The sequence below is a fragment of the Pagrus major genome, chromosome 9 (assembly GCF_040436345.1).
Source record: "Pagrus major chromosome 9, Pma_NU_1.0".
Classification (NCBI taxonomy): domain Eukaryota; kingdom Metazoa; phylum Chordata; class Actinopteri; order Spariformes; family Sparidae; genus Pagrus; species Pagrus major.
The window spans coordinates 26918197-26942700 of record NC_133223.1 but is presented as its reverse complement, the minus strand read 5'-3'; the positions used below and the strand labels follow the sequence as shown (position 1 = coordinate 26942700).

The following is a 24504-nucleotide window of genomic DNA, read 5'->3' as shown; positions in this document are numbered from 1 at the left end:
GTAAAAACACATAAAGACATAAACTTGCATAACTGCCAAGTTTAGGGCTTTAAAAACTGATACAATCACTCACTGGCTGTTGTAGGCTTTTGGGCTTCGAGCTGATGTGGTTTTATTTTGAACTGGTTTGCATGAATAGAGTCATGAGAATCTAAGCTGTCTAAAGATGCATGACATGACTATACGCTTAAATTGAAGCATTAGCCTATTTGCTTAGCTGCGCTTGTTTAGCAAACTAGCCATTGGTGGTGCCATTCTTGCCCTACAAGTTCAAGGTTCATTAATTTGTCATTCTACAACACATGTGATGAAATGCAATGTGTAGTCCCTTTATGCTGCACAAGAAAAACTACTTTTTATAGTGGAGTGTTGAGGGTGAGTTAAAGAGTCTCAGCCACGGACATGACAGCTTGTGATGTTTCTAGTCAGGTAAAAGTTGACGACGGCTAACACAAGGGCTTTGGGCCGCTGGGTAAAATAAGTTTTCAGGCCAAGGGCTCCTTTAACGTCAAAACTGTTTTTCTTCACATCCTGTGGATAATTTAAAATCATTTTTATATGTTTTAAACCACTTTTTTTTGCATATTGCACCTTTAACTTTCCTAAAGAAGTAGAGCCCTTTCTGTCCTTTTTTGTTTGCTTTTGCGCCACCACAGCTCCACTGATGTAGACAGGAGTGTGTGTCTTCACCTCCTTTTTTTCCAAAATCAACAATCAGCTCTTTGGCATTGCTGGCGTCGACATTGTACATTGTTCTCTGTGCGTCAACCGCAAGATTTTTTGGATTTTCTTCCCATATGAACTCTCATCCATGCGGTGATGAGGATGGCGGTGTCATCTGCATACTTTACAACAGAGCTCTTTCGATGTCTGGGAGTGCAGTCAGGGGTTAATAGGAGTGGGCTAAGCATAGAGCCCTGAGGTGCTCCAGGGTTGAGCACTAAAGTGGAGTGGGTGAACTGTCTGAGGTCTGTTTGTGTCCAGTATCCACTTTTGTTTATGTGTATTTTAAAGTAGAGCCTAAAATGACCGTTTTATTTATGCAGTATTCATGTCATGAGTTTTGGGTCATTTAAATCATGTGATTGATATCAAATATACGGGGTAAACACTGTCAGCTCCTATCTCAAACACATGTCATCCTGCCTTTCATGTATGCACATCGCCACAGGCAGAGGACAGAATAACTGAAGATCTATTAGCACTAACATTAGCATTCTAAATGCTTGTATGTTGTCTCGCTTGCAGGTCCTCGACGCCCCCAGCAGTTCAAAGTCTGGTCTGGCACTAATGTCTGATCAGATGCTGCTTCATCTATGTACTGCTTATAATCAGTGCCAAGAGAAGGGAGAGAGAGGGGAGGCAGAGGGAGAGAGAGGGGGAGAGTAAGGGTGTTAAGTGTTGGCTCTGGCCCTGCTTCTTGCATAACTCACTGATAATTAGGATTTTATTGCTGCCAAGTCTCAACCATTGCCATGGCTATGCAGGTGTTGGCAGGACATCTAAGTGGACCATGGGGAGAATAGAACAGAATAGAAAAGAGAGATATGATTTCTACTCTTCTGCTTCTCCTCATCCTCCTCTCCCCTGCTCCTTTCTGAATCCTCTTTCCTCTTTTGGTTCGTAGTTCCTCCTCCTCCATCAGCTCTCCCTTTCTCGCCTGCCTCCCCAGTCTTGTTAGCGCTGGTCACGCATGCTTGCCTCCCTGATTAACTAACAACCCAAAGGATGTTACACCGAGTAGTGTCTGCGCTCCCCGAGAGAGGCATCGATTTGCTGGCAGGCGGTAACCACACAGACGGCTGGCACATCGAAATGAGCGCGAGAGCAAGAACTGGAAAAAATGAATAGCTGCTGGGAGAAGAGAGAAAAAAACTCTTTTCAAATTAGTAGCTCATGAGGAATCAAGGGAAGAACTCTGTGTGTTCGACCTCATGACCACATATATCAGGACTGTACTGTGGCGTTCTGCATGTTGAAATGAGGGCAGAGATGAGGTGGAAATGAAAGGAGAGACTAGCTCAAGTTGGTGATGAAGCTGAGGGGTCTTAAATGCTTCCCAAATGAGTTTGTAGATGAATGACACTGACACAGGGAGAGGACATCTGTTCTTTCTGGAACTGAATACAGTTTAAGACCAGAGACAGTGTGTGTGTGTGTGTGTGTGTAGGCAAAGTGCTTCCTCAGTGAAAGTGTTGATTAACAATTCAGCTGACTCACAGCGTTGCTTATGAAGACAGAGGGTCAGACAAACAGTTTATTATACGGTGAGGAAACGGATCTTGTGAGCGATGTGTGGGTACAAAAATAATGCGTATGCCTATTCCATCACATAAAGTGGGGATTTATGATCAGAAATACAAAATCAGAAATACTTTATTGATTCCCTCGAGGGGAAATTGGAAAGGTGAGATGTGTGTGCGTACCTCATGCATACTTCAGACCATGCATATACACGTTAAATAAAAAATACATGACAAAAATAAGTAACCCCCAGCATGCTTGTCTGAGCTGGATTATTATGGATATTGTTTGGCTGCAGCAACAACACAACTGCTTTCTTGCAAGAAAACTGAAAGTATTTTCCTTTACTAAATAACTTAAATTCACTTTACTTTATAATGGCATAATGTAGAAAATGTTTGTTTAAACCAATCTATGTTCACCAAGGACCGACACTATGTCCACCTTAGGTCATTAGAAGGCCATCTTAAAAGTTTTGAATAGCCTGAAATGTTATTTCACGCTTGCTAAATTGCTGAAACCTCAGATGAACGATGAGTCTACAGTGATGCCGACTGGTGGTTTTGACTATTCACTAGTCGGGAGGTCGATTCTTCTGTCTACACAGCATTCAGTAACATGAGGTGCATTTTCATTTTATTCACTGTACAATGAAGACATGACTCCCCTGGTGGCGATCTCTCCATTTGATCCTGAATTGCAGAGCACTTTGTGAAGTCTGTTTCAATAAGAGCTCTCTTGATTAATCATTGATCGTAGCTCTGACGATTGATAATGATGGCTGAGATATAGGATCAGAGGTACATGTGATGAATTATCATCCCGCGAGCGCTTTTAATAGTCGCAACTGTGCCCGATCACCGTCGCTCTGATGCTCCTGAAGAACCTCCCTGATGAAACACAACTGGTCAAACTGGACTTTATTTTCCGTGCCGATTTTGTCATTGACAGGACTAATGAGTCGGCCCAAATATCAATACAGCAAATTGATGTTTAAGGGCGTTTCTTCATCCATCCATGAATAATTGAGGGAGTGGAAATGGAGCTTGTCCACGTGCACCAATCATCCACGATGACTGAGATTCGTTAGCAGAATCTGGCGTGCAGCTTTATACATCTGATGGAAAGTATGTGTGCGCATGTATCTGTCTGTCGTGCATGTCTGCCTTGAATCTACACAGAGTTTTAAGCATCTGGCTCCCGATTGAACTGATTTTCCCCAGAGAAGCAGGAAATAGCTTTGACTAATTTTATATCTTAATTTCTCTCATTTCCTCAGTCAAACATTAGTTCCACAAGAGTTTTTGTGTCATCACGTTTATTTCTGGATATGCAACAGTTTGAGTATTAAGTATGATTTACCAGCTCAGATCGCCACAGCTAATCACTGCAATTAATTTCCGAGTAATGTCGAGAATACCCACTAGATATTATCCACAGTATTGAGATAACAAGTTGAATAAGGATGAACGCAGGCACGCTATAGTCACAAGTTTAGAATATATATAGACATTAAACCATAATACTTCTCTGTAGAGGAAATATATTCTGAAGATCATAGGAGCCAAACGTTATGTGCTCCCTCTGTTAATTAGGCTTGACTCTGACTCGTATGTGTTCTTGATGTGCGCACATTATACCGCGTGAAAACCACACAACTAGGTTAAACCCATGACGGTTTATGGGTCAGTGCTTCTCAGCCGGCAGGTTCCAGCTCTGAACTCTTTATCAGAAGCTCTCTCGGAATGTAGACGGTCACACATTGAGGCTTTTAGATCCGAGAGCCAATTATCTGCGAGGTCAGGACCCTCCACATCACTGGATGTATACCCGATAACCTTAAGTCAAAGTAAAGATAAGTATGCTTATAGGTTTAAACAAAGAGAGCGAGAAAGATAAGACATTTTGGGTTTAGTTTCTAAAACAAGTTCTGCTTTTGTTTTAAGAAAGTACCAGCTTGACTCTCGAACAACTAACAAGGTGGAGGTTCAGAACATGGGGAGGCGATTAAGTGCCCCTGAGCAAAGCTTTAAGCTTTACAAACTACGCACCAGGGTGGGATTACGGTCGTCTGAGGAAGGTTTCAAGTGGAGGCCGACTAGTTTTCTGGAATTACTTCATCCTCATCCTTACAAACACACACACACACTATCTGTTTGCATGTAGTGTGTGTGTGTTCATGTCAATGGTCAGTGTCAATGGGCTAGCTGGTTAGCACGCTAACTTCAGTAGATATGTCTATGTTAAAACTGTTATTTCTTCACACACTCTTGATCATTTTTAACTAGAATTCTTACATATTGCACATTTAAAGCTTGTCACTGACAATTGGTTGATTTGTTACAATTATGCAGCACTCTTATGCTGTGAGTTATCGTTTAAAATGAACTCTTATGACATTAAAATACAGTAATGGAGGTAGCAGGAACCCAGACACCCATTTACAGTCTCTCAGTACATTCATGGCATTGAGCTGTAGACATAATTAATATGAGGCTTATTAGCATGTGATTTCATGTCTCTGGCTCACTCTATTGTACAATAAAAGTGAGAAGTCTCCAACTGTCTGATAACCCTGTATTTGGATCTTGAAGTCATGTTAAAAGCGGGCACACTCTCAGTTTGGCTCCGTTTCTGGACCGTCCAGATGGATCGGAAGCCTGGTGGAGCTCCAGAGAATCGGCTCACCCTCCGCGTGTGAGAGAGTGTGTACATGAGAAGGAAGACAATCAAGAAAGAGGACGTGTTAGGAAAAAAAAAAAGAATAGAGGTGTCCAAGACAGAGGCGAGACACAGGGGCGGCATAGGTGTGTGTGAGTGTGTGTGTGTGTGTGTGTGTGTGTGTGTGTGTGTGTGTGCGCAGTCATGTGTCACACATCCAGCCTGACTCGTACCATCTGCCTTGGATCAAAGGTCTATCTGGGGCTGCCCTCTCCTCTCCACGCTCTTTAATTCCTCTTTTTCACCGTCACCATATTGTTTATTTTTTACTCCGTTCACCTCTTTTTTTCCTTCTTCTCTCTGTTGTTCACCCCTCTGAATGTGACTGTGGCTCAGGCTGCCTCTCTCACACTAGTGATACTGTGAGCGTCAGAAGAAATTCATAGTTTGAAGTTGTTTTAAATATTTTGTAGTATTTTCGTACCCGGCTTGCTCTATGAAGGAAAGAAAGAAAGAAAGAAAGAAAGAAAGAAAGAAAGAAAGAAAGAAAGAAAGAAGAAGATGAAGGCTCTGTAGTCCTTGGCCTCAAATCTCCTGTTACCATGGTGATTTAAGTGGCGATATGCTGTCCCCGGAGACTCTGTCCCGAAAACACAGGAGGAGAAAGAGAGACAGTAACACAAGGACAGGCAGAAGGGCAAAACAGCGCAGGTGCGCTCGACAAGGACTGCACAGCAATGAGTGTACAATGACTGCCATACCATTCAGGAAACCTTCATGCATGAAGGCTCAATGGAAAAATTCTAAAAGGTTGTTTTTGTTTCTTTTTGTCGCAGAACAGAAATAGTATAAGCATCAAATTAAAACATTTATAATGGCACCTGCTCCTTCCTGCAATATGCAATTAAATATGCAAAGATGCAATTTTTCCTTGGCTTCCAAACTGTTTGTGATGTCACGAATCACACTCTTAGCCCCGCCTCTTAAAATCAGTTTTTCAATGAGCACATGGAAAATTTGTAAAAGCAGCATTCTAGTGTGAAACTGCACACACATCATTCTACACAGTGGAGCTCAAACATTCAAGTGTAGGAACGAAGAAAAACGGATTTTGGACTGAAGTGGTGTTCTACGTTATCGTTCTGTCCGTCAGAGTGCAACTTGTGTGCATTCGGCAGCAATGAAGTGACTGAAACTGAGAAGGTTGTCATGTGTCACCATGTGTTTATTTTCCATTTTGCATTATTAACTTGTGTTTTGTTTTTTTTGCACACAAGTTGAATCATCTTTATTAAACATGCTGCGTTCTATGTGCAGATAAACACATGAACATGCATCAATAATGCAGCTGGAAACATTAATATAATATCTTGTATTCAGTGAATTTATTGAACTCACTAATGTCACTTCGCTGTACCATAAAAAGCTAATCAGACAGGACTAATTGCTTTCTCTCTCTCTGTCTCTCCACAGCTGTATCATTCATGAGACACAGCGCGTCAGCCTTCGGATTTGCCGTGAGTTCTGCCTCCTTTTCCTCCCTCCATTTGCATTGATCAATTAGTCATAAATGTGGGCTCTGTGATTTATTAATGACTCCTGTTTCCAGCGTGTTATTGGTCCCTTTTGTCTCCAAGGTAACAGGGCAGAGAGGAGGGACTGGGCGCGGGGCTCAGGTTGAATGTCAGAAAGCTTTCCGTGTTGGCTAAACAAATCCACTGGCTTTCACCAAAATAAAGCTCCTTATTACTCCTTAGGAAGTGATCGAGAGTGTAATTAGTTTAAAAAATAAGACTTAATAGGAGTGTAGTGGAAATTAGATCAGCCACAGCTTCAGCCAGTGAGGGAAAATGTGATTAGCATAATGTGATTAAAATGTTATAAAGCATGATCTGCAGTTTTAGCTATCTCTTTATTAGAGAGCAGGTTTTAATTAGCAAGTGCTTGGCTGTCTATGACAGTTTTAATAAAGCAGTTGATATGACCCGACTCAAAGGGGTTAGATCACAGAAAGTGATCATGGGTAGCTTTAGCTGCTATCATGTTGAAAGTTGACATTTCTCTTTGAGCTGCAGCAGGTACAGCGTGTGACTTGAAAATTAAATGATAAGGATCCTGCCACCAGGGGAGATAAGACTTTCTCTAGTCTTCTATGAGAAAGTCATGTTGGTAATAACTTCTATCACCTTGTTCCCCTATGGCAATAAAACATCAGTGGTTATCGTATGCTTCACGCCATAGAAAGCTTTAGCTGGAGTTTAAACCACTGAGGCAGCTTAATGGATACATAACTGAACTAGACGTGCACTCAGAGAGCGCAGAACCCTGCCAGTCTTTCATGATATGCAAATCTGCAAGTACAACCGCTATACATGTATTTCTAAAACCATCAGAATGACTGTATGTCAGAATATAGTTGTGCCCAGCTGAAGCCTCATCGTCAACTGTTCATTTATTATTTACGTGTAAATTGGAAATATTTCACATATTAAACAGAAAACATCATCATCATGTACAAATGCTTAGACTGCAGTAACATCATGAACGTGGCAGCTTGTTATCGTAAACTGTGTTTACACAGAAGACATTTTTACTTGGCTGGTTAATGAACTCTGTTACATCGTCTCTGTTTTTAAGATGTATGACATTTATTCCACCGAGACCAAACATCTCGTCTTGTAATGTCAACAAAAGTGAAAAGTAATTTGTGTATCTGCCCCGTGATTCTGGTGCGCTCTAAAATTTATGTTACCTAAGTTATGTGACTGAAGGTTGATTTAACCCAAAGTATGATCTTTTTAGAGAAGTTTTGAATCATCACTTATGACTACTTAATACGTGTGGTTGTGTCCGTTACCAGCATGTTCTTAGTACTTTGCTGTGTACAGTACGTTTCTGGGCGTCAGCGGCTCTGGAGAAAGATTGAAAGTTGACTGTAGAGTCTCATTTCCATACCAACGCTTCATGATGGCGAGCCACCAACCAAGCCAACTGTCTTTCTCACTCGCTGCACCTTTGAATCGTGTGTGTAGAAACAGCAACTAACAAGTCCTGCACTATAACATATACAATATGCCTTTAAGTGCACTTTAAAGCTACATTATTATTACTGCTGTATCAAACACAAGATGTGAACAATGTATTAAGATACTTTTTCTTCAGTGCTGCAGATGTTGTAATAAATTAGATGTAACAAGCTGTAATAACTTTCCTCTCTGGGTTCCTGTTTCTGCTGCAGTTTGATGCCACGCTGGACGTCCTCTCATCCGTCATTGTCCTCTGGCGCTACAGCAATGCAGCAGCTGTGCACTGCGCACACAGAGAGTATATGTGAGTGGAAAACATCACGCTGAGTTCAATTAATGTTTGATTAATGATGAGTCTACAGTTTGTGGTGTGACGCAGTTTGGGTTTCTCTTCTCCACCTGCATCCACGCAAGAGAGCTTCTGCACTTGTTTGTATTAATCTACAGTATTCATCCATCTCGCTCTCTCTCTAATTATCTTTCCTGTTGTGTTTCATTTTCTTCTTCGTCTTTACATGTGTTTACATCAGTGAAGGTGTTACTTTCAGCATTTTTACTGATGTGAGGGCAGGATTTACCCAAAGATTCCACTGGATGCATGTGCGTTGCGTTCCGGGTACGGTTATGCTCCATCGTCCGGCAACCCCCACCGGCTGTGCTTTGAGTCCGGCACGGTGCTGAACCGTCGGACAGCTGGAGTTGCGAGACCGAGGAGTTCCCGTGGTAATTACATAATCACGCGTGACCGCAGTTGTACGTATGTGTTGTAAACACAACAACACGAAGTGTTCCCAACCGAAGGATTAGAAGAAGAGCTTGTATTTGTCTCTTTTATGAGATTTTTGTGCTGGCGTCAACACGGAGTGGTTTATTCTGAAAATGAACTGGATGTTTTGTTGTTGTTTTTGTTTTGGAGCTGTGACGGAGCGGAGCCGGACCGAACACGTATCTGGTTGAATCCAGGGGTTAGTTGTTAAAGGGGAGAGGGTGGGAAAGAGGTCATTTACCTTGACTGGACTTTAAAACAGATTATATAAACTCAACATTTCCAATTTTTATGTTTACCCCTCATTTTCGTGCTTGCCCCACAGAACAGAGTGACAAGGGGGAGTGGTTGAAATCTCCTCTTATAAAATGGGAAAACCCTGCAAGACCCTCAGACGTCATCAACCAATTATGTTTTTGTAAACAGACGTAACATTTTCAGTTGTCGTACTGTGGCATCAAGAATGTGAAGTCCTGTCCTGTCAGGTTTTCAGTCACGTTGGGCAGACTGGAGGTCGGCTGGACAGATTAAATCATTTTACAGACTCAATTTCCTCATTTGAGTGTGAGAGTGGAGCAATATATTCCCAATAGAACAAAGTCACCTCGCTGTATGTCACCGTACATCGCTGCTGAGCACAAGCCTGTTAATCCATCAGTATTCAGGTCTGCTGCAGCTCAGCTGAGCTCATCCAGTGGCTGTCAGGTTGCACAGAGCTTTGTTCATCTTACTGCAGCACCTCTGCTCAGCTCAGAGGGGTCGCACACGATGAAAGAGCGAGCTGCCACTCTACCAGCCAATAATACACACACACACACACACACAAACACACACGCACGCACACACACACACACACACGTTAGTGAGTTTTGTTTTGTTTGTTCTTTTTCTGTCATGACAAAAATCTGTCTCAGCCCACATGGTGTTACCATATGGAGGACTGGAGGAGCCAAAATCAAAAATAAATAATAACTCTATTAATAAATAACTTAATAAATATGTCATTAAAAGCACCAAAAATAATATTGAAAATAAATGCAGGCATTGATTAATTTATAAAATGTGACATAAATGGATATTTCTGATTTATTTTGCTCCTCTAGTTATTTTATCTCTGTATTAATTTCCCTATTTATTTACTTACCCATTTAATTTTTCATTTAATTAATATTTTTTTTCCATTTTTAAATGTATTTATTTATTTATGAGACACATTGAATGACAACCCCCTCATTGGCGTAACAACACAGATTGCTTTAGGAAATAAATAAAACACATAAATAAATAAGTTATGGGAAATATATAGGGATAAATTGCAAAGGAGAAATAATCGGCTTCAGAAATAGATACAGAAATAAAAAAAATACATTTATAGATGAAGAGAGTGTATTAATAAATTATTAATAAAAATGGGAAAGTAAATAAATAGGGGAATTAAAACAAATCTGAATAAAATGTGTATCACATTTTATAAATTAATCTGCCTACATCTATTTTTAATATTAGTTTTGGTGATTTTTCATTTTTTTTACTTTATTTTTGATTTTTGGCAATTTCGGTCCTCCATATTACAAGACAGTTTTACAAAACATGCATCTTCCTGTAACACAGATACGAAAACAAAATACAAATGAAGGAATGAGACTGAATGAGACTTTTAGGTTACTCTATTTAACTGAGAGAATATGTACAGAGGCAATAGAGACAATTATGTTGAATTATGTCGGGGTACGTTGATAAAGACTGTCTAGGATGAGAGTAAAAGACCCATATATGTGTATTTAGGCTACATTTGTATTTCGTAGCTATTTTAATTTGCCATCTTTCCCCCATTATACTGTATCTGTGGGATCTGCAGACATCCATCGCAGTGTTATTTATGTACTTGTTAATGCATGCATGTTTTAGCACTTAGAACCCCGGCGACTCTCAAACTGATTCATTTTCAAACGAGTCTTGGAGAGAAGCATTTCTCAGAAATATGCACACTAAAAGTTGCCTTCTCTCAGGGAATTGTTGCAGTTTCCCTGTGAGCGACCACCATCCATATCAGCAAAGGATAAACACCACTTCACTGCACCTGTCAGACACTGTGTCTCCGTTCCGTAGTAAGATAGATGGGACACAGATATTATAATTCAGACCCGGCAGAGGAAGTGAGAATGCAAATCAAGATATGGAGAGGCATCTTGTTCCAGTGCTGCCACGGAAACACAGTGTGCACATGAAGCATAATGCATCCCCACCCTCTCTAAAACATCCACCTCATTATGCCTGATATTTTTTTAATAAACTATCATCACAAAGTGCCACCCTCGAGCGCTTAGTCGGAGGTCGGGAAATTGCTTATTCTGGTAGCGCTCAGTGCCTCAAATAGACTGCAGACAGTCTCCTGACACCTGCCAAACGCTGAGATTATGTAGTTTGAGGTGTGGTTTTCAGATTACTTGTATTATCACTCAAATCAGACTGCTGTAGTTACATTATACATCATACAGTGTGACTGACACTAATTATCATCAGCCTGTCAATATTTAGTATGATTGAAGGAACTGATGCATCAGTAGACTTACTATTACTGATAATGATGTGGATGCCCTGCTGTAATTGAAGCCAGCAGGCAGAAGTTGTAATGGCTGGATTTTGTTTTTCTTATTTTTTGTTCAACTGCTCCTTTAATATTTCATAGAGGTTGGTAGAAACCTTTTCCAGTTTGCAGAGATCCAAAGGCCACAGCCAGGATCATTTATTACAGTTCATGTGAGGCTTCTCTGAGCATTTATTTGGGTCTGCTCTGCAGCAGGAAAATGATAAATTGTCCAGATTCAGATGCAAGAGAACGAAACAAGATAAAGTGTCAGCTTCTCTGGTTATTGCAACATCACAGCCGCTGAAGCTAACCACTAACACTCTGCTCTCTCTGTTTGTCTGTCTCTCTGTCTGTCTGTCTGTCTGTCTGCAGAGCGTGTGTTGTCCTTGGGATTGTGTTCATTCTCTCCTCCTTGTGCATCCTCGGAAAGGCCATCCATGATCTGGCGACCAGGGTGCCCCCAGAAGTGGTAAGAACACACACAAACACACAGACTCACATTATCTTTTATAGCAGAATTAAGTGTTTTTTCAGTTGATTCTTAGCCTTGGTGTGTCCTCGGAGGACTGTTGAAGGACTGCTGTCTTGAGTTGGAGACCTGGTTACCTGCTGATGGCCATACCTCAAATAATGATTTGGAAGCAATGCTGCAAGTCAAGATGTTGATACTTCCGAGTGGATCCTCCCTGCTTCCGATCTAAATATTGTCCCGGAGATGCAGGGCCATACCGCATGGTCGCGAAGACTTCCAGCAATCAACTGAATACAAATGAAAATGGCGACTAGCCTACAAAATAGTTCCTGCACGTTTCACAACACAAACACTACCTAATGTAAAAAGTGATGAAAAGGTAAAAGGTAATTGTTCACTATGTGCGCCGCCAAACTGCTGTGATGTCCTCTGTGTTTATGTTGGAGGATCTTACAATTCCAACTTGGATGAAGATGCATGTCCATTGTACTTTTCAATGTTTTTCCAAGTTCAGAGCACAGTGGGATGCAGCATGTGATACTGGGCGAGCTACTGAACCCCAAATTGCTCTTAACGGCTGTTCCATCAGTGTGTGAGTGGGTGTGAATAGAAATACCATGGGGTGCTGTGGATACGAGGCGCTGTATTGCTCCTGATGAGTGGGTTGGCACCTTGTATGGCAGCCTCTGCCATCAATGTAGGAATGTGTATGCGGTCGGCAGATGAGAAAAACAGTATATAAATGCATTTACCTAGCATTGACTTGCATTCTCCAACTCCTCAGCTGTAGTTTTGTTACAGAGGCTTTGTGTTATAAATTTTAAATGTCAAGTCCTGATCGAGACAACCCTGAGAAACATCGTCAGGGTTATTTTTTGGAATTAAAGTCAACCTCATACAAGCGTTTTTACAGGCTGTGTGCCACCCATCAGACTGTAAATAATGTGTGTTTAAAAAAAAGGGAACCCTCTGTCCAGCCTCCCGTTTGTTATATTCATACTTCAGGGCCTTGTAGTGCCGGGGCAGAGTTCTGCATGTGGCTGTCTGGATCGTGTGCGGCGCCGTGCTTATTTATTCATTAAGTGCTTGTTTAATTCAAGGTTAAAGCATTTTTTCGAGGATTTGCCAGTGCCAAGACAGAGCAGCTGTTTAAACCTTACCTTGGCTGTATTTCATTAAAAAAAGACACTTTTCAATAACTGCTGTTTTTCCACCAACAGTATAAACAGTGTGTTTATGAGAAAAGTGGCAGGTGTATGAGTGTATGAGCGCCCACATACACACACACACATATCTGTGTAAACTGGCATAATGAATGAGCCTTTACAAGAGCCCAGAGTCAATTTGAATCAATACACGCACAGATAGTACATGTACACACAGGCAGACGCATAAGCGAACTACACATACACACACACACACACACACCATTCATGGTTGTGAGTGAGGTATCTTTTTATAGCCCTCCGCTGTGGCTCTGCTGACGTCAGAGTTTTTTGTCTCCCTCCACCTTTCCTTTTTTTTTCTCACCAACACAGACACACACTTTCTTTTTAATGTCAACATCACCACCACCACACACACACACACACATGCATACATACAGTTTCTCTGGAGGTGTTAAGACGATGAATAAGGTCTCAGAATAGTCTCAAATTTGTGTTGCTGGGGCACGGCCCGACTCTTCCATCATCACACTGTTTGGGGAGCGCCCGTCGCATCCTCTCCAGCTCTGAACCCTCCTATTTGGTTTGTAAATGATTTAACCCTCACCATCTGTCCATTCCTCTAACCGATGAATCCAAGACAGAGAGCAGAGCCAGATTGTTCTGCACCAAAAACAGAGAGTTCCTTTTCAAGTTTTCTATTATGTCGTTTCAAAGGTTTTAAAATGCACAGCAGCGCTCCAAAAAATCCCAAAATATCCTCACATTTCGCTGCTGGTATTGTTAAACTCAACACAGCTCACTCTTGAATTTTAAAACAGCATTGAGCCGAGAGGTAATTTGAGACTTGGAGGCTCTTTAACAAAATCAGAGTGTCAAGAGTGTATTTGAAAGATGCCGTGTGGATTGCTCTTGTAATCATAAGTGCAGTTACTATACACTTGAAGCCTAAAAAATGGCGTTGAATGCATTTCCTTCCCAGTGATACGTTTGCAATTTATACACATTTTCAAACCGGCATTGTTTCTATCCATATTTACACTGGCAGCAGTCTTTGTCTCCCTTCGCTTCTCTGGTGTACTCAGTATGTTAAATGTTGAATTAGCCTTGGTCTTGTGGACGAGACACAAACAAAACACGTCCCCGCTTATTTCAGTCAGGAGAGATTTCATTCTGAATGAATAAATAATATTTTTACTGCCATGTGCACTTTGAACACGGCGACTAGGCCCCATCGTGACGTTCATTATATTTTAACTGGAAAGGTAAAACTGTGATTATGATAGGAAACCCACCCGTGGAGCCCAGATACTGGTGGTGGTGATGGGTTGGTGGATCTGATGAGCTGGAGGAGAATGGGGTGGAGCACTATAACTATAACTATACAGAGGTTAGCTTTAAGCTAGCTAGCAATGGAGGCACTGATCCTTGTTTGCATGGAACGCCCTAAAAAACTTTATTTATATTTCATCTGAGTGTTGTGTGCCTGATGTGCGTTGTCATTGGCTCGCACAGATGATTTTTAGTTTTTGTGATCATCACTGTCCGTGGCTTATTTATTAATCCAAACCATGATCTTTTTTACCAAACATTACCAAGTAAGTAAACCTTACCAAAACCTAACCAAATTGCGCCTGACAATAAATTCACTAAGTCTAAAAGTAGAAATCAAAAAACTTCTTACCACAGAGGGGACACGAACTCTGTGCACCTGCATGGAAGTCTTCCATGGCTGAGACCCTTATATTCATAGCCTCTCACATTTATAAAACAGATTCAATAAGCTCCAGGGTAGCTGTGAATTTTTCCATTAAGTTGAAACCCTCGACTTATGCGCTTGCCAATACACCGACTGTACAGAGGTTAGCTTTAAGCCAGCTAGGAACTAATGCACTATTGTTCGCATAGTCTCTCTTCTTTCTCCACTTTTCGCTGTATGTTTATGAAGCAGATTCCTAAAGCCCAGAGTTGCATTGATTTTTCACTTAAGTTGAAACAGTTTTCCCTCCCAAGGACGTAACTTGGCCTCAGTTTGTATCACCTCCCAGGTAAAAACAACTCTTCTTGTGCTCACTTGCAAACTTTATATGAAATCAAGTCCAAAATTCACCTCATGTTCTGTCTGAACACACCTTTAGTCGTAGATTCACCTAAATGTTTGTCTCTCAAAGCTTTGCTACTATGCTGGATTAAGAAAATATTAAAATCCAGGTAGCAACAGACCAAGAGCCTTGACAACAAAAGTGAGAAACAACAGATTAAGAGTAGATGCGGGTAAACAACAAAGTGATGAAATGCCTGTGGATATAATCAGATTTAAAGCATAAATACGCTGATCTGTTATGTGAGATTGTTTAAGTGTCTGTACTAGACTACCCAAGTGTGTTTCTGCTCCTGATTATTTTTAAGTGCGTTTGATGGTGTAAAAAATTGAGTCACTGGAGCCCCTTTGACCACGAATCAAAAGAGATAAGAGACGGAGGCAGAGAAGCAGGTTGAGGGCAGCAGCGAGTCTGCAGGCTGTGTTTGATGCTCCAGTGCCATTATGTTAATAGAAACTGTGGGTGTTGGGTCTCAGAGGAGCTTCCTGACACCAGCAGGAGCCTATTACCACTGTCTTTCTCTTTGACATTCTGCCTCTTTTCTTCACCATCCCGCTCCTTTCTTTGTAGCTTCAATCTGGGCTCCAACACTCGCCGTCTTACCTCTCTGCTTCTTTTTATATTTTTACAGAAAATGGATGTTTTTTTGCATGGAAACATATTGCATATCTATACATAGATATACACGTTCAGCATTTAGAGCAAGGCAACTACAGATTCTGGATTCCTCTCTGTCTCATTTATCCAGTCCATCACTCTACAGCGCTTCCTCCCCTCACCACCTCATTCATTATCTTTGGCCACTCTCGTTCTGTCCCCTTCACATCCCATCACTTTCATAGTTTCCCTCGGCCCTCTTTCGTCGTTATCCCCACTCTCTCCCCCTGACCTCTCCGTACCAGCTCACCTAGTCTACCTCCGCTCATTACCATGTCTGTCTCCATTGCCTCTCGTTGCCTCTCTCTCCCTTTCTTTGAGCTTGTTCGCTGAATTTTTCATCAAACAGCAGTCAGAGGTGATTTGTGATACCAGCAGTGATGTGTTTGTGTTTTGTGTCTGCGGGACTCTGTGCGTGACTCAAAGAGCCCGGAGAGAAATTAAGAAAACAAAACAAATCTTGGCAAAGTTCGAGAGGGAAAGTAGAAGCAGCACAACTTGGTTCTCCAGATTTTTCCGACTCTAAGAGATAAACAGCAGCAACACAGCATGTATACTGTAAAACGTTGCCGCCACCTTGACGTATTGGCCGGTAAATTCACACTGAGTGGACAAAGGGTGAAGGAAATTGTGAATCCTGATTCGCATCACGTCCTGGTTGCTGGTCTCATGGCAGCCTGTCTGCGTCTAGTGCCTGATTAAACACAGAGAGCTGAGATTGGCTCTCCCTGCCTCTGTGTGTGCTGGATGGAGAGAGGGCAACACACACTAATGCAACAGATACATACAGATGGTGTATGCATGCAGTCACACACTTACAGTGCTTTTACAGATTGTTCTCAGATCTTCCTCCATAATTAACTTCTAACAGTCTGAATTTGAACCTTTATTGTTGAAATGTACAGTACATATACAGCAACAATGAGGCAATAGAGTATTACATAATAGGATATGATGCTGTAAAGAGACAGCCAATAAAAGGATATTATGCATGTGAAGTTAAACACAATGTTACTCACTACAGTGTTGCCAGCTTTCCAAAATAAATCTCAACAGTGCACTAATCCAGCACAAGCTCTTCCTTATCGAGCCTCGATGTGATTCAAGTAAATGGAAGTAGAAAGGTTGCGAGGGATTAACAAGCTATTAGCCGACCAGCAATCAAGAGATCAGAGGAAGCTGATGTTGGTTTACCAGGAGGTGTGAAGGCCACAGAGACAGAGCTAAGCAAAAAGACTGGCTGTATATCTTTATACAAGGTACAAGGTCCAAGGTCATTTAAACAAGGGTTTAACTAATGAAATAATGGTTGACCTCTAAATCTGTGTTGAGGATGAGTTAACGTGCCTGGGAAATGAAGTTGCGCTGTAGTCTGGTAGCAGCAGCGGATACTTCTGTATCTTTGGCCAGATGGCAGCAGGGTGGACAGACTGTTGCTGTGGTGGGTGTCGTCTTTCAGTATCCTTTGGGCTCTGTGCAGACACCTCACTTGGTACCAGCCACTGTAGAGCCTTCCTGTCTTGGGCCATGCACAGTTGACCAGAAAGTTTCTGTTGGAAGTAGAGCCTTTTCTGTGCTTTTTTAACCAGGGTGGTGATGCCTGATATATTATATAGTTCACTGTATTCATCCTGGACTATTTTAACCTAGTGTCCAAATGAGCATATGGGAGTATAATAGTATAATGCCCTCAAAAATTCCCACTCACTTTAAAAAAAGGTAGTGTCCATTGAATATACTTTCAGTTTATTGAAGTCTAGGCTATTTAATTGTTCTATATCATCGCACTATTGTTATACAAGCAGGTGATTTTAATACAAAGTGGTTACCACGGCATGTGAATGCGAATGAGCCCAAGTCTTGCCCACTTCAAAGTAAATAATTGCTACCGAGTGATATCACTGGGACACAGGTGAGCAGGGAAATAGGGCGGGAAAAAAGACAAAGACAGGAAGTGGAAAATAACACAAGGATATAATGTACAAAATAAAACCGGAAATTATTACCCAAAAACACAAACTATGACCAAGAATAGTGTAATCAGTTAAAATTAACATTACTTTTAACTGAAAGAAGCTTGTATTATTTAATACATTACATTTTGGAAGTAACTTGCCCAACACTGCTAGCAACACCTTTGTTTTTCCCTCTAAGAGTTAGTAAAAATGTCTGCTGTGAAAAAGGCTATTACATCTGTTTGAGTAGAGACCGTCACTAATCAGCACTTCTACAAATGCTGTCTTATGTTATAAATAGCCCTGACAAAAGTCTATTGAAGAAAGGTGTCGGACAAACACAATCAAGTTGGATTTTTCTCACGTGGCTCTGATTGTCCCAGTTTCTCCTTTCTCTTCTCTCTCCTCCTCGACTTCGGCTCTCTCCCCCTGTTGGGCCAATTAAATCTGACAGAGACACTCTGGGGTCAAGTGCTGGTTTTTGCTGAGTCTGTTTGAGACTTATGTTGAAAACGCCAGACGCTCACATCACTTAGAGGCGTCATCTGTGTGACCTTGGGTGGATGCACCGAGTCCAGCCTGTTTATGTATTATTAATGGTTGAGCTGACAAAAGCTTTGTGGGTCAGTCTGTCTGACGGATGATGCTTTACTGGCGACTCTTTATCTTTATCTTTTCCTCTTTTAATCATCCAACAAACAAGGTTTGCCTCAACCTCTTATACAACTAACCTGCTTCTCTATCTCCTCCTTCCTGTCTCTGTTCAGGATGACTTCCTCTTCAGTGTCTCTATAGTGAGCGGGCTCACATGTGCTCTGCTGGCTGTGGCCAAGTTCATGCTGGGAAGAGTGCTGACGAGCCGGGCACTTATCACTGACGGTAGGGTAAACACACACACACACACACACACACACACAAGCACACACACAAGCACACACACAAAGTCAAACATAAATAAATGAACAAATGGCCACAGACAGGCAATAAAAAAGGGAAAATAGTATTTGACTCTCACATGTCTTTAACAACTCTGTAAGGACACTCCCACACAGAGTTTAAATAATAAAAATCATAAAATCAGAACTACTTTTTATGGTGATTTGCTGAGGATGAATTGAGGTGTCCTTCAGCCTGAGGGAAGAAGCTGCTCCGTCGTCTCGTATAATTTGTTTCACCATCATCATATTACAGTTATTAATCTTACATAGTCACAAATAGTTACATTACCTCATCACATCACATCCTGAAAACAACTGTGTTTAAAACAGTAGAATAGTATTCCAAATATTTTCCGGGCCTTTCCACCGACACTTCTGAGAGTCAAATCACACCAGTCCATCACCGAGTTGAGTCAAGCCGTGCCAGCAATGGACCCTCTCCAGAGTCGGTCCAAAGTGCTGACATGTCTTGACCCTCGCCAACTGGTGATGACCCCCTTCTCTCCCACCAACGAGCCTGTGTTGAGACTCAACACGTGTCTGTGCAGGAAACCAGAGAGAAATTTTTGTTTAGTTTCTCTCCAGTGTCCCTGTTATTGCTCTCAGATACCTGCTATTTTGTACTGTTTCATCGTGTTTAATGTCAACCGCTTTGGGAGTCGTGTTAAGTTACTGCTGGTGAAAGACCGACATTTCCTGATTGCTGCTTCTCAATAAAAGCTGTTAAATAACTAAATAGCGAAGGAGTTTTATTGTGAAGAATTTACAGGAAATGAAATGTGTTTTTTCAATAGTGCTGCAGGGAGGAAGTCAAACCCAGTAGAGCCAGGCTAGCAGGTGTAATGAAAAAACAACATTTGTGTCTGTTTTTCACTCGCTTTGAAAATAAATGCACATTGTAGTCAGTTCAAGATCTTTATGGCAGGAGGCAGTGGTGCTTGTACCACTTTGGTCCACAGGTGGTGCCAGAATGAACACAAATTGAAAGTTACATGTTTTTGAGGGAGAAAAATCTGGCCTTAGTGTTGAATGATACTCACTATAATAAGAAACAACTTGATGGTGCTCAATAAAACTAAAATGTGCATTTTATTCTTTAATTTTATAGTATATATAAATCATTAGAATTCAAATTAGGGTGTTCAGATTAAAACATTCTGGACACACAGTGGTAGAAGATGTATGAAGATCCTTTACTGTCACTGATGCATTTAGTTGTCAGAGGTATTTCAGTATTTTAGCAGGTCCAGAGTGAGCTAATTCTATTATTTGATATGCTGTTGCATAGTTTAATTGAGTCTATAATGATACATCAGATTGTATGTGTTCATTATAGCATTACCCTTAAAAGGCCTCGGTTAAGGTCGGGTTAGGACACAGCGACACCAAACACAAAACAAGCGTGAAAATGAAAAGGAAACAGATTCCAAAGCATTAAAAGTAAAACCACGACCTGGACTATATCTGTGTTTTTGTGCGAAAGAAAGTTGCTTACATTACTGAATTGAAAAAACGTGTAGGTTATGACCCACTGGCTGCTCATAGACACATGCACCTGTGAAAAAATGCACACACACTAACACACACTGCACACTGCTATCCCCAGGTCTCAGAACGCACAGGGCATCAATCCAATAAACCTGAGGTTGCTGTTCTCAGAGCCTGGATTTATTTCCCACAAGACTATACACTTACTGCAGGCTAGACAATAACCCAGCGTGCCGGCTCACACAAGGAGAAATGTAATTATGAAAAAACATCAGCTGCTATACAGGGTAACTCAAATCTAGTAGATGTACTCAAGGATTATGTGGGCTATAGTACTTTATATTTGAGCGTCTCCAAACAACTCCTGTGGTGCCCTTGTGGTAAAGTTCCGTTTAAAGGAATCTCTTATTATTTTTGGAAAGAAGTTTATTGTTTTCTTGCCGAGAGCTCCAGAAGAGGATCAATGCCAATCTCAAGATTGTATGGTAAATATAAACAAATACAGCCAGCAAATCTGCCCATCAGCACCTCCAAAGTTGAGTGCCAGGTACCTCATAGTGACGACAGAACTCCAGAAATTCACTGTACTCTGCTGAGAAACTCTTCGGGAGTCACTTCTCTGCCATTGATGTCGTTCAGTCTTTGTCCAGCACTTGTAAGAAGAAAGTTAATAAATGAATCAACCAAATTGTAAAAACTATTTCTATGAACAAAAGACCTTGTCCACAGATAAACATAATACTGTTACAGATAATATCTGCAAAAAAAACAACCCTTCGATGGGTCATTAGCAGTAGGGATGAATGAGTACTCCATTACCTGTATCTAAATTAGCTGTATCTGTTTCTGTACTTGAAGTGGGCAGGACTGACTGAAAGACAGTGCTTGCCCCTTCCTCATTACCACCACTGAGGTGCCTTTGAACAAGGCCCGTAAGATGATAGTTCGGGTCTTTTGATGCAGGGTTGCATGAGGTACTTATCCCCAGTCAGTGTATTACCTGCAGTAGATGACCGTCAGCTCTCTGTTCCCTCAACCGTATAACGTCCGTGTTCCTATGCACAAGCGAAATGTAGTGCCAAAGGAAAAGGCTGTTTGACAGCAACGTAAAGCGCCAAAAAGGTTCAAAACAAAGCGTACACTTCAACTGATGGCTAAAATACGTCTTGCTGCTGGTACGCTTTGCAGCAGTACAATGCCCTGCTTCCTGCCGTTGCCGGATAAGTACCTCATACAACCCCACATCCAGGGCTGGACTGGGCCATTTTTTTAGGCCGGGCATTTTTTACTTAGGCCAGGCCACCACCTGTTTTTTGTTTTTTTTGTTGTTTTTTTTTTTTTTGGGGGGGGGGGGGGGGTATTTATTTATTTATTTCATTCATTTATTCGGGGTGGGTAATTTCATTCAGCTTCGATACTTACATCTAAGAATAAATAGAAATTATATAATAACATTGGTTATATATAAATACTGTATACCATAAATGATATATAATTGCAATCCAATTCATCATAAAACAAGAAATGGCTCGATACAAAAGGTGGAAATTTGATACTGCAATACACAAAAACGGTATGTTCACTATAGACAGTAGTAATGATATGAGTACACTGGGGTATTTACAGTATAGTACTATGGTAGGTATGTACAGTATAGACAGTAGTAATGATATGAGTACACTGGGGTATTTACAGTATAGTACTATGGTAGGTATGTTCACTATAGACAGTAGTAATGATATGAGTACACTGGGGTATTTACAGTATAGTACTATGGTAGGTATGTTCACTATAGACAGTAGTAATGATATGAGTACACTGGGGTATTTACAGTATAGTACTATGGTAGGTATGTACAGTATAGACAGTAGTAATGATATGAGTACACTGGGGTATTTACAGTATAGTACTATGGTAGGTATGTACAGTATAGACAGTAGTAATGATATGAGTACACTGGGGTATTTACAGTATAGTACTATGGTAGGTATGTACAGTATAGACAGTAGTAATGATATGAGTACACAGTACTTCACACCCATAAGTACAAATATTCCAACACCCCCACCTCTGCCATCTTAATGACAGATGTATGAGTGACCCCGGTAGACGACACTTCACCCCCTCTTAATGACAGATGTGCGAGAGAACTTAATTTCAGGTCAGAGGCGAAATAAATCCATCAAACTGCCAGTCCAACTAGCCATGATGAAACAACCTGCCTGCTAGCTAGCATGCACACCATTTGCCCAGGTTGCATTGCTTAATGGCTAGGTTACATGACTGGCAGAGTTAGCACCAATGAAATTAATATCCAATTATAATACATAACTGAGTGATGACAGAGACAGGTGTGACAGATGTCCATCTCTGTCTTACACAGATATCTGATTTATGAACCAGTTAGGTTGCAGTTTATCAATTATACTCACAGTGATCATGGCCGTAGTGCTCCCCGGGTCCACCTGTTGACCTTCTCCGCCACTTGAAGCTGCCGCAGATGTTGAATCTCCGCGTCCAGAAGATGCAAACATATCGAATATTTTTCTACATTTTGCAGCATCCACCTGGAGGGCCATTCTCTTTTGGTCCCTAGCTCTTTCAGCGCCACCCTTTCTCTTTTTGCCATCCATGGTCAGATAAGCTACTATAAACTACTTTTTATCACGCTCGGTCTTAGCTGTTTTTACAGGCACCTTGTAGCCCGAGAGGGAGGGGACCTGCCGGGCAGACCCTGCCCTCAGCTCATTGGTCCAGCAGCTACATCAGTCATGAACAATGGGCCGAGCTACCAGTTTATGCACCAATAGGAGGGCTTATATACCGTCATTCGCCTACAACGGTATGTTAAATTGTTATTATATTTCACGTCGTAAAATAAATAAAATAAATAAAAATAACGCAGGCCAGTAGGCCAGAAAGCCTCGCAGGCCACCGGGACAATGCCCGGTTTGCCCGTATTGCCAATCCGGCACTGCCCACATCTAAGACCCGAACTCTCCCTTAACCCCAACTGCTACAGTGCTTTTGACACCTTCAGCGAGGGCTTACAAAATAAATAAATGTTTTTAAAAAAAATTGCTTGTGTTTTTCAGGGTTTAACTCTATGGTTGGTGCCGTTATGGGATTCTCCATTCTGATCAGCGCCGAAGTCTTCAAGCACCACACTGACGTCTGGTTCCTGGATGGCACCATCGGAGTTCTCATTGGACTCATCATTTTGGCATATGGCGTCAAGTAAGAGAGAAAGTGACAGCAGTCCTCTGTCTGTAGTTCTTTGGACTTATTGATTGGAAACATTTAATAATTTCCATCCAGGCGCCATCCATATTCTATTAATGCAAAATTTGCATGTCGATTTGACAGCTCCTTACCGGCCAAAACAGGCTTGAATCTGTAATTTCTGCACATTTACATACTTCCCACTGAGAACATGTTTCTGTCTCCGCAGACTCCTGAGGGACATGGTGCCCCGCGTGAGGCAGACGAGGAACTACGAGCGTTTCGAGTGAGATGCGTGTGTGTTGACCAGACGAGCAGGTTCACACGCGCACACGCCCACACACCTGGCTGCCTCCTGCCCTCCGCCCTCTTCTCTCTGTCTTTCATACACACTTTAATACACATCTCAGCCGCACATGCAGCACATATAGACTCCACACACCCATGTTCTGATATATACACAAGCTGTATATACTGTACAAATTGCATTCATACATTCAGACATAAGCAAACATACACACATGCATGCATACACAAACAGAGATGCCTGAGAGACTTTGAGGGAAAAGGACATGGTTGAAGATCAGCTCCTGGAAAGAAAATACTTAAATCAAATTCTGTCTGTGAAACCACCTGTTTTAAAAATTACACCTAAAATACGAAAAAAGCATATGATGTGAGACTTCTGGTTACCAATAGGAGTTTTGGATTTGTCTGACCTGGACAGTAGTTGCTGCTTAGATGACACAATTCACATCATCAGGAGACTACAGTGTTTTGATTTGTCCTTGTGGGTTCAGCTATTGTCATGATGGGCATCAACATTGATCAAAAAACTGTATGTTTTCCATTGTAGGTCACTTGAGAGAACATATAAAATGAGCTTTTTAAGAATTCATTGTCTCGCTATTGTATCTAAATTAAGACGACTGTGGGCTGCCCGCTAATTTTAGTTTTTTTTTGTTGTTTTTCTGTCAAAACATCACCGGCCTCCTCCTTTTCAAAGCAGCCACTGCACATACTCATTTGTTGATAAGAGAGAAAGACAGGAAGTGGAAAGCGGATAACTCAGACAGAAAGCACACACGCAGCACTGAGTCAATAATCGCTGTTTTCTCCGAAAGGTAACAAGTGTCGGCGAATGCGTTTAGAAACTCTACGACTAAAAGCAAATGGCAGTAAAGAGGAACAGGAGACACAGAGGACAAACATTAGCC

General features: G+C 41.4%; 1 protein-coding gene across 1 annotated transcript in view; it reads left to right on the top strand.

Moving 5' to 3' along the window:
• tmem163a (transmembrane protein 163a) overlaps positions 1 to 23577 on the top strand; it is a 59522-nt gene extending 35945 nt beyond the window's left edge. Inside the window, exons 2-7 of the mRNA XM_073474281.1 lie at positions 6379 to 6422; positions 8144 to 8235; positions 11660 to 11756; positions 18407 to 18518; positions 23161 to 23302; positions 23517 to 23577. Coding sequence (XP_073330382.1) covers positions 6379 to 6422; positions 8144 to 8235; positions 11660 to 11756; positions 18407 to 18518; positions 23161 to 23302; positions 23517 to 23577 — 548 coding nt within the window. The remainder of the gene's footprint in view (positions 1 to 6378; positions 6423 to 8143; positions 8236 to 11659; positions 11757 to 18406; positions 18519 to 23160; positions 23303 to 23516) is intronic.
• The last annotated feature ends 927 nt before the right edge of the window (positions 23578 to 24504 follow it).